General features: G+C 37.8%; 1 protein-coding gene across 7 annotated transcripts in view; it reads right to left on the bottom strand.

Moving 5' to 3' along the window:
• KLHL32 (kelch like family member 32) overlaps positions 1-19358 on the bottom strand; it is a 97450-nt gene that overhangs the window by 60186 nt on the left and 17906 nt on the right. For 4 of the 7 annotated variants that reach the window (XM_072857858.1, XM_072857864.1, XM_072857862.1 and 1 more), the window contains exons 3-4: positions 11971-12078; positions 1071-1169 (exon numbers count right to left, since the gene is read on the bottom strand). The exons of 1 other annotated variant lie outside the window; for it this stretch is intronic. In XM_072857858.1, the coding sequence (XP_072713959.1) occupies positions 1071-1169; positions 11971-12078 (207 nt within the window). The remainder of the gene's footprint in view (positions 1-1070; positions 1170-11970; positions 12079-19358) is intronic. 2 more of the 7 variants (XM_072857859.1, XM_072857860.1) reach the window with 2 other exon arrangements.

Here is a 19358-nt window from a genome sequence, read left to right as displayed (position 1 = left end):
ATTAAATCCTCCTTACACTCCTGAAAACAAACAGATACAAACTGCAGTACTCTACCAGCTCCTTTAACTTTCTAATCAATTTATAATGCACAAATACATACCACCTTATTGTCTGAACATATATTTTGAAGGCTTCCCTAAGGCTAATACTCAAAGAACAGACTCTTTCTCCATAAGACACAGAGCCTTCAAGTATGTCCTGAAGCTCTTAACATAAGATCCTGCATGCCTACGGTACTCAGTAGCTCAGTGTGCTGCCAAGCACACTCAGACTGTTCAACAGCAGTTATGCTGTTGGAAGGCAAGTGCATACAGAGAGGATTGTGCCAACATGCATTTCTGTGCCCAACTGTTGCACGGATACATCCAACGCACCCTATTTCAGAAACAATACTGGAAAATTACAAAAAAAGGAAACAGTTCTGTGGAATTGCCATTGCCATTTTTTTTAATAAGGCTTTCAATAGATACACATCAAAGCTACGTTCTTGCTACGATCGTGAGCCATCTCCTATACAAGCCAAGCACAAAACACTGTTTTACTGGATTCATATTTTTTGCTTCATAATGATAGCCCTAATGTTGACAATATTATCAGCATTATGGGCACGAGGCCAGCTGAGAATAAGGTGCCACTGTAATAAGCCATATCCCTTCAGTGAGAGGTAGTAGTGCCCCGGAATACGCACCAATATTCTGTTGTGAACTTACGCATCTGAATGCTTCACAGTACTCGTGATCACAATAGGGAAATATTTAACATTTGGTAAACTGAGGCAGAAGAAAGCAAATTCTCTGGTAAAGGAGGGGATCAAACTCCCATGCATTGATACTAATCAGTGAACCATCCTTGTTTTCAGGACTGAAATGGACAAAATGGATGGAAGGAGAAAGCATCTATCACAAACCGATACCCAAATTACAACACTCAAAATTCAGGTCTCCTGAAATACAGTTTATTGCCATTTAGGTTACACCAGGTATTGTACTAATACTCTCCTACTGAAATTAGGCTTGAAACAAAAGTTTACCAAACAGAAATGGCTGATAATCAGGCAGAGAAGCCTCACCTGAATGAGATAGTAAGAACATAAACTGAGAAGCTCCAGCAGCTGCAAATGACTCCCAGCTGCTAGGACATCCTGTATCACTCCTGGTTCCAAGAGGATCTGTGAAGAAGAAAATGGAAGGTTAGTCATGTAGAACTCAGAGTACTTGTAGAAAATACTACAGGCCTTTGTTATTTCAGACATTTAAGTCAACATAAAGAACAGAAAGAGTACAATTAAGCATATAGAGAAGTCTTTGCAGGATGGGAACCGAGTTTTTTAAAGTTCACCTGAATTGCCCAAAGGATTTTTAATCAGATTTTCCTGTGAAAGTCCATAAGCAACATTACCCCCTAAATCCTTTAAAACTAAATGCATGTTATTTATTTAAAAAGGACACTTTTCAAAATAACAGAACCTCCTTTTGTTATCCATATACCTGGATGCTTCCATATATACTGATGAATAAGGCCAACAGAACTGACTCAGAAGTCTCCAGTATTACTATTATTCATGCTTGTAAAAAAATATACAGGCTAGGAACACCCTTCCCATTCTGCATGGTACCACTTCATAATTTTCCTAACCACTGTCTTCAATTTTACAGAGCAAGGCTGTGAAGGCACAGAGTGAGCATGCTGCTGGGGAAGTGCCAGAAAGGGCTTAGAAACCAAGACCAATTATCCTGTCACTTGCTCACATGAAACTCCTACTCATTTCAATTAAAATCACACACAGGCAGCAGCCAGGATAATTGGGCCTCAGCTCCTAGCCTGCTGTCTTGGGGTCAGCTTGTTAAAGCATCCCTTTCAGGACACAAAAAGGTCTTTGGGAATACAGACACTGGTCAACTTATCATCAGCAATCACATTACAAACTATCCAAACTAATATTACATTTAAATATAAGTGGTGCAGCATCCAACAAAAATCAGAAATGCATAAGGAAAATTAATTTTTCAAAGATACTCAATTTGTTCAGAGTTTTATACTTTTTGTATTTCCCCTGGCAACTTTGGTTTCACACCACATGAGGTCAGTCTCTCACTGCTCCACAGGGAAGTAAAGCTTTTTTCAGATCCTTTTTTCTTCTGCCCACACAATTTAGTTTTATCTCACAGCATCATTTGTATGTCTCAAATGCAGTGGAATAAGGAGGACGGCAAACAAAAGGAAAGACACTCATCTGCATCTTTTGCAGTTAAACTGTTTTTGAGGGAAATGAAAAACACATGTATGCATTTCTTCAAGCAAAACCACAAATCATCTCCAACATAATGGATATACTAGGAACAGGAGAGAAAGGGATTGATCCTTGTTTATATCAAGAACTCATTTACATTGAGTTCTGTCAGTGTATGACATGCTTAAAACTTGTGCAAATCACTATATATATTCATACTAGGTTTTAAGTGAACATATATGTAATTTACATACTGTATAAAAGTTCTTTATCTAGCCAGAAAGATGTGTAAGGATCTTAATGTAAATGAGAATCAGGCCCAGCACAATCCAGGTTTTTGGCTGGTGCCAATGAGGTTGCTATGCATGACGAGAGGTAGCTCAATGGAAAGCTAGAAAAGATTTCAGTTACAAATATATCTCCAATAGGTATATTTAGAAAAAATGAGCAGCACCGTCAAATATTTTCAAGTGAGAACTCAAGGTCAGACTGACAAAACAAGCTGGTTTAGACCTTGCAGTGTTTGTTATTCAGACATCATTTACACTGAGGAAGTTGTCATCTGATGCCATATTACCTACTAAGTGCCAGCCACCAGCTTAGCATTGTTAAAGACACAATATGAAGAGAACCAGAACCCTAAGCAGATTACTGTGTTGTAGGCATAGACAAACTATATTTAACTGTGATAATATTAACGTATTTTAAAGCTACAGGAATCCATTTACAAATAACACTAGTAGCATTATGAGAAGTAGGACAAGAGGCAAGGAGGGTGACCTAGAGGTGATTTGCACAAAGTCAGCAACAAAAGTTAATTTCAAGGTGGCAGACATATTTCTTACATGTTTTTCCATTTCTTACAGCTTTTCTGTATCATGCAAGATTTTTTCTGCCAAGATAACATATTCACCTTTGTGTTTCCCAAGATAACTGAGGAAAGTCTATTTTGTCTGTTCCCAAGACTTTGCCTTAAATGTAACTATCTGAATTTTTATTTGATACTCATTTGGATATAGGCAAAAATACTAATTCATCTATGCTAAATGTTCACCATCAGCAAACTGCATGCTGGGGAAACCCACAAGAAAAAGAGAACAATAAGAAGGAAGAAAACATTGCAAGCCTTCCTTCTACTGAAACTGGTGTAACTCACAATTATTCCACACCTCTTAGCTTCTATACATTAATACAATTACTTGATTTTTATTAATTACCAGCATAGCTGTTTATATGCTATATAGGCCATCCAGCTGAATCTTAACAGTAAATGCACATAAATACCACCATGTGCTCACCACAAGTACACACAGTGACTGACTCTCCTCTCTTTGTCTAACCCTTAAAACAATAGCTCTGAAGTCTTCAGTGATGCTTATTGAAAATTAAGGAGAGGGAAACTAAGATCTACTTTGGATTCACACCTTCAAAATTCATCACAAATTATTAGTGTGAAAACTAAAGAGAAAAGCTTAATCATTTTCCCTACTCCATCCTCAACCCAAGGGTTAATGAGGCATAATTATCAGGGCAGAAACTCAGAGTAATTTGGAACCATCGACTTCTGGCAAACTTCGCAATCTTCACCAGTGAAAGATGTGCCTTTGTGTGACACATGCCATCTTAAGACTGGTTTTGGTGCTATTTTTATATTACGATTAATTAGATGCAATTCAGGTATTGCACCTGGCTGCATCTTACAATCAATCCTCTATTCAACCCTTATTTCTGAGGGTTAATTTTCATTATGCTCTCAACTTTTCTCTGGCCCATGATGCTACTCAAGAAAATCAGCTTAATCATCTTCTCCCTGTATACAATGGATAGATCTTGCGGCTGGCCTGCATAACGTACTTTCCCAAGCCACCAGGTCTGATGTACCACCCGTTTTCAAACTGATCTCCTTTGTCAAGCTATTTTTCTCCTCCCCCACAACGACTGTGTTTTCAAACAGGAATCCTGTTCTTCAGGGCAGCCATTCTACCCTCTATCATCACACAAACCCTTCAGAGAACACGCACTAAATCCAGTTCACTCCCTCTTGTGGTCAGATCCGTAAGCCGAGGGATAGAAAGGATGCAAAGATTTGGTGTTTCTTTGCAACAGAATGCTGAGTTCACCAGATCCAGAAAGGCAGATTATACAGTTTCTTAGATCCACATTTCTTAGACATACAATTTAAATCTATATGGAAATGCATCCATTTATGCTTTGCTGATATATTGAGGAAAGCTGCTCTGCAAATGCAAGAATTAGAAACTTTCGTAAATTAAACCTGAGCTTCTGAAGCACAATTCTGAGGCAGAAAAGGGAATTCTGTAATCAGCCCCATGGTCACAGATAGACATGGCCCTGAACACGCCCCTGTACATCTGCCATCTGGGCAGCAGTTCTAAAACTGGAATTCATTCCTCCTTCCCCCAAGACTTCCCTCTTCCTTTCCCAACTCACCCTGCATCCCCTCCAACCCAGTACACCTTAGGGCTCTGGGTAAGCGTGGAAAAGAAACTGGGATCACAAATCTTGCCTCTCTCTTCAATGAGTTTTCTTTGGGAGACTTGTTGGCAACACGGAGCAACTAGCAGCTACGACCTCTTGGGCTAGGAGCAGTATATGAACCACCATCTTCTCAAGGACAACTACTCATGCCCCACCTCCACATTGCCCAGACTGAGAACATCCTCCTACTCTTTTAATGCCTCCCACCCCCCTACAACCAACAAACCAGTATAGGCCAACAAAAAAATTGTATGGTCATAGCAAAAAGGGCAGTAATAGACAAAAGAGAGTGAGAAGGAAACTCCTTAAACCATCCTTCCCAACAAAGAAACTTACAGCCTAAGGGAGAAGGTAAGGTCCAGATTAACTATCACCTCTATGGAGTCACATGAGGTTTCTATCTGGAAAGAACAATTAGATGATTTAATCTATTCCCTGTGTATTGCAGGCAATTATATTTCATCCAGACACTTTTAAAGACACTAAACTAAAGCTACTTTAGGCCCAAGGAGGCTAAACTGTGTGCCCAGACAAAGATGGAGAGATTGAGAATGCAATTCTATCGCCTTCATTCCAGCTACTCATTTATACCCCTGTATTTCCTTCTCATTTCCATACAGCTGTTTGAGGGGCCATGGAGTAAGTGAGGTGGTGGCATGATCCACATTAAAAATAAACCAGCATTATGCTATAACAATAAGGAAATACATAATGTCACGTCAGAAAATTCTAGAAAGTAAACCATATGGAATTTAACACAGAAAACAAGAAAAAAAAATCCTATGAGTCCTGCCAGGCTGATGCAAAAGAAAATTCCTTCTTGACTCCACTTGCAGTGATCAGCATTTCAAACGAGACAGGCATCTAACAAAAGTACCACTTGTTTTTCCCCTCTGGAGACAATTCTATGTGCTTCAGAGCAATCAAAAAAAGTAACTTTTTTAGAGCAATTTAGACTGCATTTCACTCGCAACCAGTTAGCACTTCTGCCTGTTTCCCAGTTCATTCGTGCTTCAGTTGAATCCTGAGCTCCTCGCACGTTGAGAAGTACTGCTTCAAAAAAATGTGAGCAGGGGAAGAATGTTCTAGTCAGTCCCCTGTGGGCAACTGCCCAAAGCCCTGGCACAAAATGTTTGATAGTACTCGTTACAAAACCTGGATGTCTCATTAGTCAATGCCAGAAGGAACCATGACCAGCATTTCTCCAAAATATGTCATAATATTTTTCCAGAAAACTAAATGAAAAATCTATGTTAAATGCACAGCATATAAATCATAGAATCGTAGAATATCTCCAACTGGAAGGGACCCATAAGGATCACCGAGTCCAGCTCCCTGCTCCTCGCAGGACAACCTAAAACTAAACCATATGACTAAGAGTGTCATCCAGACGCTCCTTGAACTCTGACAGGCTTGGTGCTGTAACCACTTCCCTGGGGAGGCTGTTCCAGTGATCAACCACCCTCTCAGTGAAGAGCCTTTTCCTAATGTCCAATCTGAACTTCCCCTGACACAGCTTCACACTGTTATGAAGTAAGTACCGTTATAAGTAAATAAGTAAATACCATTATTATAAGTAGGACTCCAAGCAAATTCACTATTGGGGATGACGTTTCATTACTTTGGTTACTTTCAGCTCTAGAAAAGCTGTCTTGTCCATAGCTTGATACCTATCAAGAGCAAATAACAGGAAACATTTAATGTTCTCTGCAATAAACTGCATAAACTGAGTTAAGCAAGCCCTGTATTATTCTAAGCCTTCTGGGCAACCTGTAGCTGAACTGTGAACCTAACACCTAGTAGCTGTGACCTAGTGCTAGGCACAGAAACAAGATTATCCTCCTGATAGAAGTAAAAGAGGAAGTGTCCAAAACCAAGTATCAAATTTATATTTTTGGCTTTGAAATTGCATTGAAAAATGATGTTAAGTATTTACAGTAAGACATAATACTGCCATAATCAGTTTTCCAGGACCTTAGCATGTTGTCCCCAGTAGAAAAGAACAAGGATAGTTGAAGTCACTTTTGGTAGGGACACCAGGCAGTTTAATCGAACCCTATGATTCACTTTAATCAAAAGGCAACCAGTGGAACTGCCATGCACAGGACACAGGAGGTCACTTACCCAAGAAAACCAAACATCACAATACAGCTTTGCAATACACCTCATCCACAAGTGAGCTAGAAAGGATTAACAAAATAAGAGGTGCTAAGATATTGAGAGCTCTGTCCCCCTGGTTTTAACTGAAAATGACAGGTGAAATACTGGTTGATCACTACAAAAACTGTCACCAACAAATGGGGGGGGGGGGTGGATTTGATGAGAGATGAAAGCCAAGATTCTATAAAGGAATCAAAGCAATTATCAGGAGAAATAGTTGTACTTACAAATATTTATTTCTACTATTTCTTTACTATCTGAGAAGACCTTTCACTCTTTCATGGTTTTTTTGTTAAAGAAATAACTATAAATCTCCAGATGGTGCCCCTACCAGTTCAAGAAACCTGTTTGGTAAAGTGATAATAGCTGTTACAGGATGATAGTTTTTAAACTAACTGAATACAAGGTCAAGTTAGTAAATAAAGGCAGTAATTAAGTAGGACTTACATTGATAATGCATTAAAGTAACAGAGAGCAACTCAAGCACATGAAAAAACAATATATCTGAAAATACCATGAAGTTCTAGATTTGTAACTAGAATAATACACTGATATCACCTTTATTAAAGACTGCTGCTATGTTAGCATTTTGTGAGTAAAAGAAAAATCTGTTAAATATGCTAAGAAACAGAAAAAGTTTAAAGACTATTTTTGAATCATTACAAATGGAACTTCGTATGTGGCTTTCAAGAAAAGGAAACATTTCAACATTCTTTCTATAGGCAGGGTGTAAGGCTGTGTCAATCTTGGGATAAGAAGATTCCACAGGACGACTTATCCCAAAATTCATTTTTGGAGAAAGAGCTGAACATAAAACATCTCTTATATTAGGGCTGCCTCACTGATTCATTTCAGCTTTGGTAATTTAGAATAATTTATAACTTCAAGAAGACAACTTAATTTCTATTAATACAGAAACAAAATATTATGGTTTAGAAAAAGAAAGAGACACCAGACAGTTCGGAAAACAGGACTTGGTCAGGAGAACTTGGTATTAAGCCCTATTAAAGCTGCTGGTTTGCTGTGTGGTCTTTGGAAAGTTATTTTCTCCCAAAATAATTTCCTGTCTATGAGGCCACAAAGTAAGGACAGCGATTACTTGCTTTTGTAATGTGTTTTGAAGTCCTCAAACAAAATTCTATCTAAAAGCAAAATATTTCTATTACCATACACTAAAGACATATGATAGAACATAATTACAAAGAAGGAAGATCCAAGTCAGCGAAGCATTTCAGTATACATAGGACTCCAACTATGTATTTGTATTTTTGTTGAATTAGGATCACAATCATCTACTGCAAATTAAACCCAGTGTTCTTGCACAATTCTTCTTTCTTGAAACTATACTGCAGTGTCTGTCAGCCAATTCAAATGATGGTATCACTTAGATTTTATATAGGTACATGAGATCAACATAAATGATGTACCTTGCTGGACCTAAATTTGAGGAGGAATGCAAGAGCCTCATCTAAAATTAGGACCCTCAAAGTTTCAGTTCAAACAGCTTATTCAGTCCCATGGCACTTATAAGAGCCTGTTTTCAGCACTGAAACTTCAAATGCCCAAAGGTTTTCTTTTGATCAAAAGCACCTTTTCTTGTAATGATGAGTGATGCAACTACACTGGCCTATTTAGGGGTTATCCCATTCCTCCAAATGAGATTATGTCTCTTGGTAAAAGCCTAGTTAAAAACAAACAAACAAAGGCAAAAAGAGCAGGCAACAGTGCCTATGACACTCTAACCCAGTGGTTAAGACTCTTACTTAGAAGGAATTGTGAGCTCCAAACCCTGCACCAACAACTGTTTCTCTATATTAATATCTAAAATACATAGTTTCTGTATTGATTGTACTTCATCCACCTTCCTTCCAATGCCAATGCACTTGCAAAATGCCTGTGAGGAGGAAGTGTAATCTAGTCACTGAGTAACCCAGTCACTGGCCTTATTGCTGCCAGCTGTGAAGTAAAAGATAGAATGACCTTAAAGCCCTTTTATGAAGAAAGGATACATCAACTACAACAGGAAGAGAGTTGTATCTCCGAATTCTGAATATGGGGAGTGCATGGTAAAATGCCTAAGAGCAAAAGGGAAGGCATTTAAGACATTTTTTTGCCAAAGATTTCATTATTAGAGGACTACTGAGAGCCTACATGCATGGAACAAGACCAAATTCTGTTGCTATTCCTTTTGTTAGTTTTTATTTATTTCTATAAAACATTTCTTTCTTTGTGATTATTAGGGACCATAGTAATGGATTAATATTATTTATATTTAATTTGAGTTTTACTACAATCCTTTCTGCTGTTGAACAATCAATTTTCACTTAAAAGCAAAATATTTCCAGCAGTAATTACGATAAGGCACTGTCTGCCTAGGTAGACAGGAAGATAAAGTTGGCATTTTAAGTCTACAGGCATATTTCAAATTAAAAAAAAAAAAAGATGCAAGGATGTCAGAGTTTCATTTCAGATTGCAATGTCATGCTAAAAATTAGATTTCTTAATTTTGATAACTTTCAAAAACTGCAGGCATCAAATATTGTCATCATGCAATATTACATATTTCCACCAGATGTCTCCAATATATTATTTTACACAGAAAGTTACATTTGAGTTACTACACTTCAAATTGAATGCAAGTTTAGCAAAATGTTAAAGAAATAAAGAGAAGAAAGCTGAAACTAAATATTTATCTGTTTAGACATGGATACCTTAGGACTGTCCCTAAATTGTTGTCAGTTCCACAGTTCCACATAAAGAAACAGCAATTTTTTTGGACTACCATTTTGGCCAAACATGTTAAAAAAATAATAAAAGAGTGCATGGCTTTCACTTTTATGAGGCACATCAGATCATGTCTTGATACCTACATTTTCAGAGCAATATAAGGTTGTAATTGGCATGAATGAGTTTTGGGTTACTAAGAAATATTTTGTTTGTTTGTTTTTTAAAATCAGAAGGAGTTCACAGACCCAAACTAAAGACGACTTTGTTTTCAGAACTCTCTCTGATGTAAGCATGCAGTAATCCAGTTATTTATTAATAGCCTTTGTGGATTACTCCCATGCACTACCTTGAAACGTTCACCCAGATTCTGTCAGCCTGAGTCAGTACATAAGCAATGCTCAATACATATAAACGTAGTGCCAGAAGAGAATTTCAAGGAGAAAAGGGAAAATTCAACACTGCTAATTCTCAGACCCGCATATCACCAAGTTATGCTTCAAAGGCATCTTTACAAGAGAACTCCTAGAGAAACCTTCTCATTTCTCTGTGCTTCGAAGTAGTACTTGGTGTATCTGATAGGCACAACAGAGTGCAAATTTTGCCCTATATTCACTTTTATATATATATATATATATATATATATATATTTATTTGTATATTTAACTCAAGAAGCCCACTCATTTATTCAAAGTAGATTATACCTCAAAATGAAAGACTCAAAAGTCTCTAAAGGATCAAGGATAGAAGGCACATATTATTTACTAGGGAGCTGAGGATACTATCCTGGAAGCAAGGTGGGGTGGATTGTTGGCTTACAATAACACAAAACCATTCTTTCCATCCTTTCAGGGTTCTCCACATATTTTACACAGGTTTATTAGACTTTGAATTTTGCTGAAAGATAGGGGAGTGTACCTCTATTCACAGTGGACAGGATGGGTCAGATAGAAGTCAATTACAACCCATCTTCTCAAAATTGGCTTTGGAAAGTATCTTTTGGACACTTCTGTTTAGCAACAAGAGTTCTATTTTCAGAATAATCAACCTATAGTCTCAAATGACTTTAAGATGATACAGGTGCTCCACAGCACAGGAAACATTTGATTTTGTATATCAAAACTTTCAACTGAAAGAACAAAAAGCATGCCAATGACAAGCCACGTACTGAGATCTTCGGCCAATTCAGTAATATAGCATGACATCTCTGTCTCTTGTTTGTATGAAAGAAATCTTTGAATAAATTATGTTTTCCACAATAGCAGAAACACAGAAATTTCAAGTGCTAATCTTTAAGGCCAATGCTAAAGTATAACTGTTGTGTGGGCTGGTGACAAAAATAGCTCCTTTAAAACAGGTAAAAAAAAAATTCTTTCCTTATTTCTATTTAATTCCCTTTGAAAAAATGAAGGCCATATACTCAATCCACAGTATGGAAACAGATGCCTTAAATTTATAGAACCCAACAACTCTTCCAGAATAATGTAATATGGATTTAAGCTTTCATTTTCAAAATTAACTAACAAATATACATCAACAAATTCAATTGTTCTAGCAATATTTCCAGAAATAGTTTGGTTATCTAAAATTTTAGAGTCCAAGGCAAAAATAGCTGGATGTTAAGAAGTTCTGAGCTCACTATCCATGAACTCTGAACTGAGATGAAGTCATATAGCAACACTGTCCAAGCATACAGTGTACAGATATGGCAGATTTTATTTTTTTTTTGGGGGGACGGGGGCACGACGGGGGGACGACGGGGGACGACGGGGGGACGACGGGGGGACGACGGGACAGGAAGAGGAGAATCACTCTACATTTTCTGAAGTAACATAACGTGATACCTAACCTGCTATCATGAAAAGTACTACAATAAAGATGTAGAGTACCTCTAAGCATTTACAAAGATGCTTGGACCGCTTGCGTCCAGAGAGTAACAGACTACTTTTCCCCTCAATTATATAATTTTCCAAACACAGAAGAGTTTATAAATATTTATTATTAGGAAAACACCTAGGGTATTTTTCCTTTCTTTACATTTATTTAGCATGCAGAATCAACTCACATTAAGTTCTTATAAATAACCAGGCCACCATAAAAGTAGCATATGAGTCCTACATGGTTCACTACCTGGTAAAAATGCACATAAACAGTGTTTTTATTAGACAATCCCCCTATAGAGAAAGAAAAAAAACCCCAATATTTCCAAAATCTTTTAAGATCTGTTAAATCAAAAGACCTTGTACAGGGCAGTGCACAAGAAAAATTATTTCTAATACCTTTGTAAAGCTCATCTTCAGTTTTTATTGCAGTTTGCTTTCATTTGTATCTCTTAATTTGAAGAACCGTACAGTACCTGTCCAGTATATGCAAAGTCCAGGGCTTGTTTTAAACCGAGGCTTGTGACGCCATGCAAATTCACCTCATCAGCTTCGCTTTCAACCATGCAGAGACTGAACATTGCCTATGGAAAGAAAAGAAATGTTATTAACCATTGAAAACAACCCCCAGTGAAGGTCCAGGAAGAACAGGATTGATTTTTCCACCTTCACTACCCTTTGTTTTTCCTTGGATAAGAATTCTAAATAGCAACAGACTTGCGAGTTAGAATGAAATCTATACCAAGTTTTCAATACCAACGCCATAGCAATCAATCTTGCAACTGAGTCCTTTTATCAATAAGGAAATACAAAAACTTATTCTGAAAAAACTGAAACAAATCCCTTTCATCCATGTATCTATACTTCCTAATTAAGTAATTCAGGTGCAATGAATGGAAACAGTCAGACAATAAGGTATCATTCAATAAAAAAAGATAAAGAACTGGATTCTGGGGAAAAAAAAAGTCTACACAAGCACCACTAGAAATAATACTTATGTATAGTATCATTATATATAAGAAGAAACAATAAGCCATATACAGTTACTTGTATGAGAAGAAAGGGCATTAACACACTATCTCTTATAAACAACCCTTTCCAAATCAGCACCTCAGACTGGAATGTGAACAGTATAATACTTAAGTCATTGAATGAGGAGCAAGGATGGAGATGCAGTCACCTAAACTTACAACCTCTCCTTACTTGTTATTGCTCCAGTTTCTCAGATAATAAAACCTAAACTGGAGAATGGCAAGGTGCTATGGAACTTCCCAGAAAATAACACTGAAGAGAGCAACTGTCCCTTTCATCCAGTCTTGCTTTCCAGACCATCAGTCTTCAGAGCCTAGACTGAAGCAACCCTACTCAGACTTTGGGTCCCTGTAGGAATCTTTTTCTTCCCACCCCTGTTAAACTTAGACTCCTGTCTTTGTCCCTCACTCTTCCCTCCCAGATTGCACTCCCGCTGCAGTATCCCTACTTACCACTCCTTCCCTCCTCTTATCAGTCACATTCTCCAGTCCAATACTTTTCCAGAAAAGCAACCTTTATCTTTGTCACTCTCCCACACATTTTTTAACAAAATATACCACTCACAGTCTTCAGACAGTAAACTGCGAACAAATAAACTGAACAGTTCTACCATCTGTCATTGCTAAAGAGAGTCTAAACTTATCCCCAGTAGGTTTTGTGCCAAATTGTTAACGTCTCTACAGAGGCTACCAAACATCACCTTGGAGAACTCCAGTAAAGGAGCACTTCTTACGAAATAAGTCCTACCCCCTCTAACAGTTTAGCACATAGCATTCACCTAGACCCAGGTGGCTTCTTTCAAGAGCTGAGTGTTTCCTGAAAGTAATTTCTTCTGAAAGTGTTAGCATTTTCATCATTAAATCATCATAATTTGACATAAGTCTGTTGCCTGGAAATCATCCAGTATAAGCAAGAGTGACATTTATCACATGGTCACTCCTTGTATTTTTGCAATTTCTATTTCAATAAAGTGATATCAGGGCTTCTTCCAAACTGGCAACAGAAAAGAAGTGTCAAAAAGTTTAAAAGGTTTATCAAACAAATGTAGTAAGACACAGCCATGAAATATACCTAGATAGAAAAAAATTTTTCTAACAAGTTCAGACACTTTTCTAATTCAATTAAAAATGTAATCAGAGGTGGACATTTCATTGTCATTTCATTGTCACTGTATAAAATTAGCTTTAATAGCTATTGTGAGGCTTCAGGGCTTGCCAAGAGCTGCAAGGTACCCAACAGCCACCTGCTCCTTGCAAAGGCAGACCTTCAGTTTGTGTGTGGAAAAGACAAGCTTCTCTTCTCAGAAATTCACTACTAAATAAACTTTTTGGATAATATTCCCTTTCCCACATAAATTCCTGAATAAAGAGAGTAAAGTCTCAAAGCAACACCTGTCTACATAGCTTGTACAGGGGTAGATTTGCCCACATTCTGTGCACTCAGTTCTGTCACAGAGTGCCTGCAGAAAGGCTGGAAATACTCAGTGATACAAGATTCTGCATGCTCTGCATTCTCTAACTGTGCTACAGCAACTATCTGTACACTGCCTACCTGTACATAGGAACCATCAAAAAAGTGTGGCTACTAATAAAGTTTCTATTCTGATCAAGGGCTGGATGTCCCACACAATGGGTTAAGCTTAGGATGAGAGGAAATGGCCTCAAGTTGCGTCAGGAGAGGTTTAGATTGGATATTAGGAAAAATGTCTTTACTGAAAGGGTTGTCAAGCATTGGAACAGGCTGCCCAGGGAAGTAGTAGAGTCACCATCCCTAGAGGAGCTAAAAAAACCATGTAGACATGGCACTTCAGGACATGGTTTAGTAGGCATGGAGGTGTTGGGTTGACAGTTGCACTAGATGATCCTAGAGGTCTTTTCCAACCTTAATGATTCTATGATTCTAAGCTTACAGATACAAAGAAACTCAGTGAATCTCATCTGTAGACCATGAGTCACTTCTACGAAGAACTGGGAGAGTTTTTCTTTGTAGACTTACTAAATTTACCTTTAGGACATCATTCTATTGTATCACAGGGATTCCAACATGGTCCTTACACAGGGTTTATTACTACACCTACCTTAGTAAACTCAGCAGGATCAGGCTGCTAACTCAGTTACTCTCTATAATCATCCACAGAGTTTAATGTGCACAGCCTTGACCCCCTGCAACTAGCACTCTCCCAGGCAATGCCCAGACTATGGTTTAGAGGATAACTCAAGCCACCACTGTTCCAAATAGACAGCACAGATAAAGCCAACCTGTTTGCAGAGGGGAGAAGGTTTAGCCATATGGACACAAGCCATGCTGTGTCAGTTGCTTTTAGGGCCAGAAAACAAGCCCTTTTGCATCTTATTTACTAGTACAGGCATAGTCTAAATAGTGCAATGGGCTATCAGAACTGTAGCTGCCAGGAAACCACAGGACTATGGCTTTGCGTGCCATCTGCTATATGGAGTTCATTTTCTCTCATACTATCCTCTGAGTATTCTGTGGAAGTTTTTGATACTGAATATGAACTACATTTGTTTTTCAGGGGGCAAGGCCAAAGAATGTAATCAAAAGATAAGGTATGCAACAGTCCTCAGACAGTTCACATTCAGCTGAAGTGGATTAGCCTCCAGGAAAGTAGTCTCCCACACAGATGAACTTAATACTGCTCAGTGATCCACACTGCCTTCACCAGCAGGCAAATTTCCTTCTCAGCCTGATAGTTTAAAGTTTTAATCCAGAATGAAAAAAAATCTGTTCAATCACAGGCAGAAATTGAGCTCAAACTCAGGTCTTTAATTTGCATTGCTGTACTTGAATACTATAGTTTTCACTGTAGAAACACATGGATCATTAAATTCTGGCTTGAGACTTCACCAATACCTGGAGAGTGAGTTACAGTTGGGCTGTCAGACTCCAATTTCAGATGCATCTCTGAAAACACTCTGAGGTTTTGTGAGCTTAAATAGATCCATCAGTCATGCTTTTAATGCCAGGCTAGTAGGCTACTTTATTTTTCCCTGGGGTACATTAAAAACAAGGCAATAAGATAAACATCTCAGGTGGATGTACAAGTGACAGACAAGAAAAACAATGAAATAAAATATTTGGACAAGTGCACAATTCAAAGTCAAACTTACCAGAAAAGTTACCAAATTTGGCTAAGCATGAAATGATAATTATTTTTAGTTATTAATTTCCTTCAACAATGCTAATATTTCATAGTTTATTTTAAAATACTTCTGCTTGGACAAAATAAAATCTTCTTTGAAAATGCCTCATTTCTCCTCCAAGACCTTCATGAGAATGGACAGTACAAGTTGCCAATGTGTTAAACAAAGATCCCTTTTATAAAGAAATCCATTGGTGAGAGGACCCATCTTTTCTTCCAGTTCCTTTAAATATCCAGGTCTCATTCTGCCATCCAATCAGTCAATGAGCCAATATTGTGGGAAATACAGTGATTTTTTAAAATTCTGCTGTTTTAGTCAAGATTTTAATTAAGTAAACCAATTCCCCAAAAAGTGATTAAGTAAACACAATCCACTTGCCATTCTGTGCCAACTGTTCCAAAATTCAGGGATCAACATCCTGTCACAAATGGATATATTCCATTTGAGCTCTACCTGAGTTCACACTTGTTTAAGAAGCCACAAATTAGGATGGCCTCATGTTTTTGGGGTGGGCAGACACTTTATTAGCTGTAAAAAGAGGAGGATGGGAGGAATCAACCCTCCATTCTTCTTCTAATCTTGGCCTGAAACAGAAACAGAACTAGAAAACTATTACCAAAGGAAAAAGACAAAGCACACAGTCCTTAGATAAAAATAATCAAGCCATAAAACAACTCTCAGACTCTCGAAAATTTGACTTCAAAGTAACATGGCAAGTTGGTGGGCGTTTAATACACTGCACACTTGCATGCAGTTTCGCTACTTTGCCCTCAGCAGCCAAAGGCACCTTTCTAAAATGGTTTCTCCTGCAGACATAGAACACAAGAGATGACAAGAGCTCAGAACTGAATGGCATACAACAATAGGGTGACTAGGCTCAGATGTGATCAGATCTGATGTAACCAGGCAGAATAGCCTAAGTAAAAGATGCTTAACACAGTCATTGGGTTTAACTATCCATGCTCAGCTTTTGCTCCTGCTTAGCTTTCAAAAGCAAAATGTGAGATGGGTGTAAAACACCACCAAATCAGAATAATGTATTACTGTTAAAATAAGTATAAATGAGACCAAAAAAATGTCTATATACATTGATTTAATCACTTAGGCAGCACTGCAGCAACATGTACAGACTCCTTCATGACACATAGCTTTAAGAACAGACACCAGGGTCACAGAAACACAAGATGATATTCAAAATCCCCAAAATACAAATTGCTCACTTTTGCAATGGTGAGGTACAAAATTGCTCCTTGCCTTTAAGTCATTTTCTTATGTAGTCAGATGATCCATATCCATGAGAGTAATGAGCTTGTCCTCATTTGTACACATCAATCTTCCAGCCATGTCAGGCATAGCAAGCAGTAAATCATCACAAAACAACTTAACCAAGTTGTACGATATTTTACACAAGTAAACTCTTTTAGTGAATTCCACACAACTTCGTGGCCTTTTAAAGGCAAGAAACAGAATCATAAAACATATGCAGCCTCAGGAGACAGGTAAATGAATAGAAAAAGAACAAATGCTGTTAAAAAAAATATATAGTGACCAAAATTATAAGTAATTTACTGCTATACCTGGGGAAACAAACTGGAATTCTTATTATTGAGCTTTTATAAGCTTTCTGCTGGGAGTTAAAAAAAAATTGAACACTGAGGTAACCACTGGATTCTAATATAAATCTGCATAAAACCTGTTTAACATTTAAGAGAAGTTTAAAGGAAATTAATAGAGTCATTAAAGAAGCAATAATACAATACATTGGGTAAATACTGGATAGAAGGGAAATTGGTAAAATACCTGGAAACTTGAGAGAAAAGGAGAGGAAATTATCATCAGGGCCTGTAATAACAGTATCTGAAGTTAGGTAGCTGTAAAACAAAAGTGAGTGAAAGTGTTTTCTGGGTAATAAATAGATAGAAATAGGCATGTTTAGACACCAATTTACAGAACTTAGTGGGATGAAATATCTTTTCTACGCTGTAACTGTAGAGGAAGCCTAAACACTTAGCTTAGCTGAGATGGCTAAAATAGATGAAAACTTTAATACTAAGAGTAATGGGTTGAGTGAACTGAACTGAAGAATGAAAGCTGAAGAGGTAAGAGTGAACTGTGTCCTTTTAGCATATTCATTTTAGGACAACAGAAGAACTTCTGAAGATAAGTATTTCTGGAATGAAAGCTACAAACAATGATAGCAATAGTAAACTGAGAAATATTTGCACCTTGTTTCCTGTGACAGATTACTATATATAAGAACCAGAATTTTCTTTCACTTCTCTGAATTCACATAGAGTCATTTCTAGTTTAAAAGCCTTAGATGAATGGGTCTTTAAAAAAAAAAGTTACAGATCACCAATTATGACAGGCTGAATCCACACAAAATGCCTTCAGTTTGCCTATCTTGACCTTCTATGTTCATCCCTTATTTCAGCTGCATCAGTCCCTAACCGACTTTTCTGATATGTTCCAAATGGGAGGTGAGCAAATGACCATTTAAATTACTGCCTTCAAGAAATACCCTGGCTCTTCTAAGAATAAAGTACATGGTTCCAGTGCATCGCATTTACCTCTAAAACATCTCAAAGTTCCCTCAGCAAGAATATGGAGAGACATTCATCGTTATCCATTTTTGTTTGATTCAACTCTAAATGCAACTTTCAAAATAAATCTAAGCTTTCAAAAATCAGAAAGTAAGCTGAGCTTACTACAGTGATCTACAGCAACCCAAAGAGCAACATTTCCAAATTTCCTCCATTTTCTCAAACATTGTTTTGATAACTACCAGCAGCCCTAGTTCCAAGTCCACTACAATACAAAACGAACATTTGGATATGCATCCCCATCAATGCATAGCTCTGAACTACACAAATTCTTGTTAGACCACAGACTTAGCAGCAGATAAAAAGCACAATAATAAAGTCCTGGGATACTTTAGAATTGCCTCCATTAAAAGCTTAATTCACATGATGTTCATAGGGTGTCAGCAAGGCGAAGCTTGTTTTGCACAACACAATGCAAATATCTCAACTCAGTCCATCTCCCACTCACTTACCATCACCTTTCATCTTTGACAACTCACAGTTGAAAGCTTTTGCAACTGATGTACAAGAGCCTGCCTTTACTTTCAGCTGTTGCTCTTGTGTGGCTGTCCAGAAATCTGACACATTCTCTCCTGTAAAGTGCATAAGCATTTGCTGTACTTCCTCACAATCACCACCAGATAGGGAGAGTGGAAAGTTGGCACAGAGTGAACTAGCATTCTTGTAGTTCCTTTCATTGCACCACAGTCAAAAAGATGAACACCCAGGAAGTCAAGATGAACTAACAGCAAGTTAAGCTCAATGCGCATGAGCTTTCTCATCTCTAAGTCAGTATAGACGTTGTGGTTTAACCCCAGCCAGCAACTAAGCACCAGACAGCTGCTCGCTCACTCCCCCCTTAGTGGGATGGGGGACAGAATCAGAAGAGTAAAAGTGAGAAAACTCGTGGGTTGAGATCAAGACAGTTTAATAGGGAAAGCAAAAGCCGTGCACGCAAGCAAAGCAAAGCAAGAAATTCATTCACTCCTTACTATCGGCAGGCAGGTGTTCAGCCATCTCCAGGAAAGCAGGGCTCCATCACATGTAATGGTTACTTGGGAAGACAAACACCATCACTCTGAACGTGTC

Source organism: Ciconia boyciana, chromosome 3 (assembly GCF_034638445.1).
Source record: "Ciconia boyciana chromosome 3, ASM3463844v1, whole genome shotgun sequence".
Lineage (NCBI taxonomy): Eukaryota > Metazoa > Chordata > Aves > Ciconiiformes > Ciconiidae > Ciconia > Ciconia boyciana.
The sequence above is the reverse complement of the archived record's forward strand: the minus strand, read 5'-3'. Positions and strand labels throughout refer to the sequence as shown.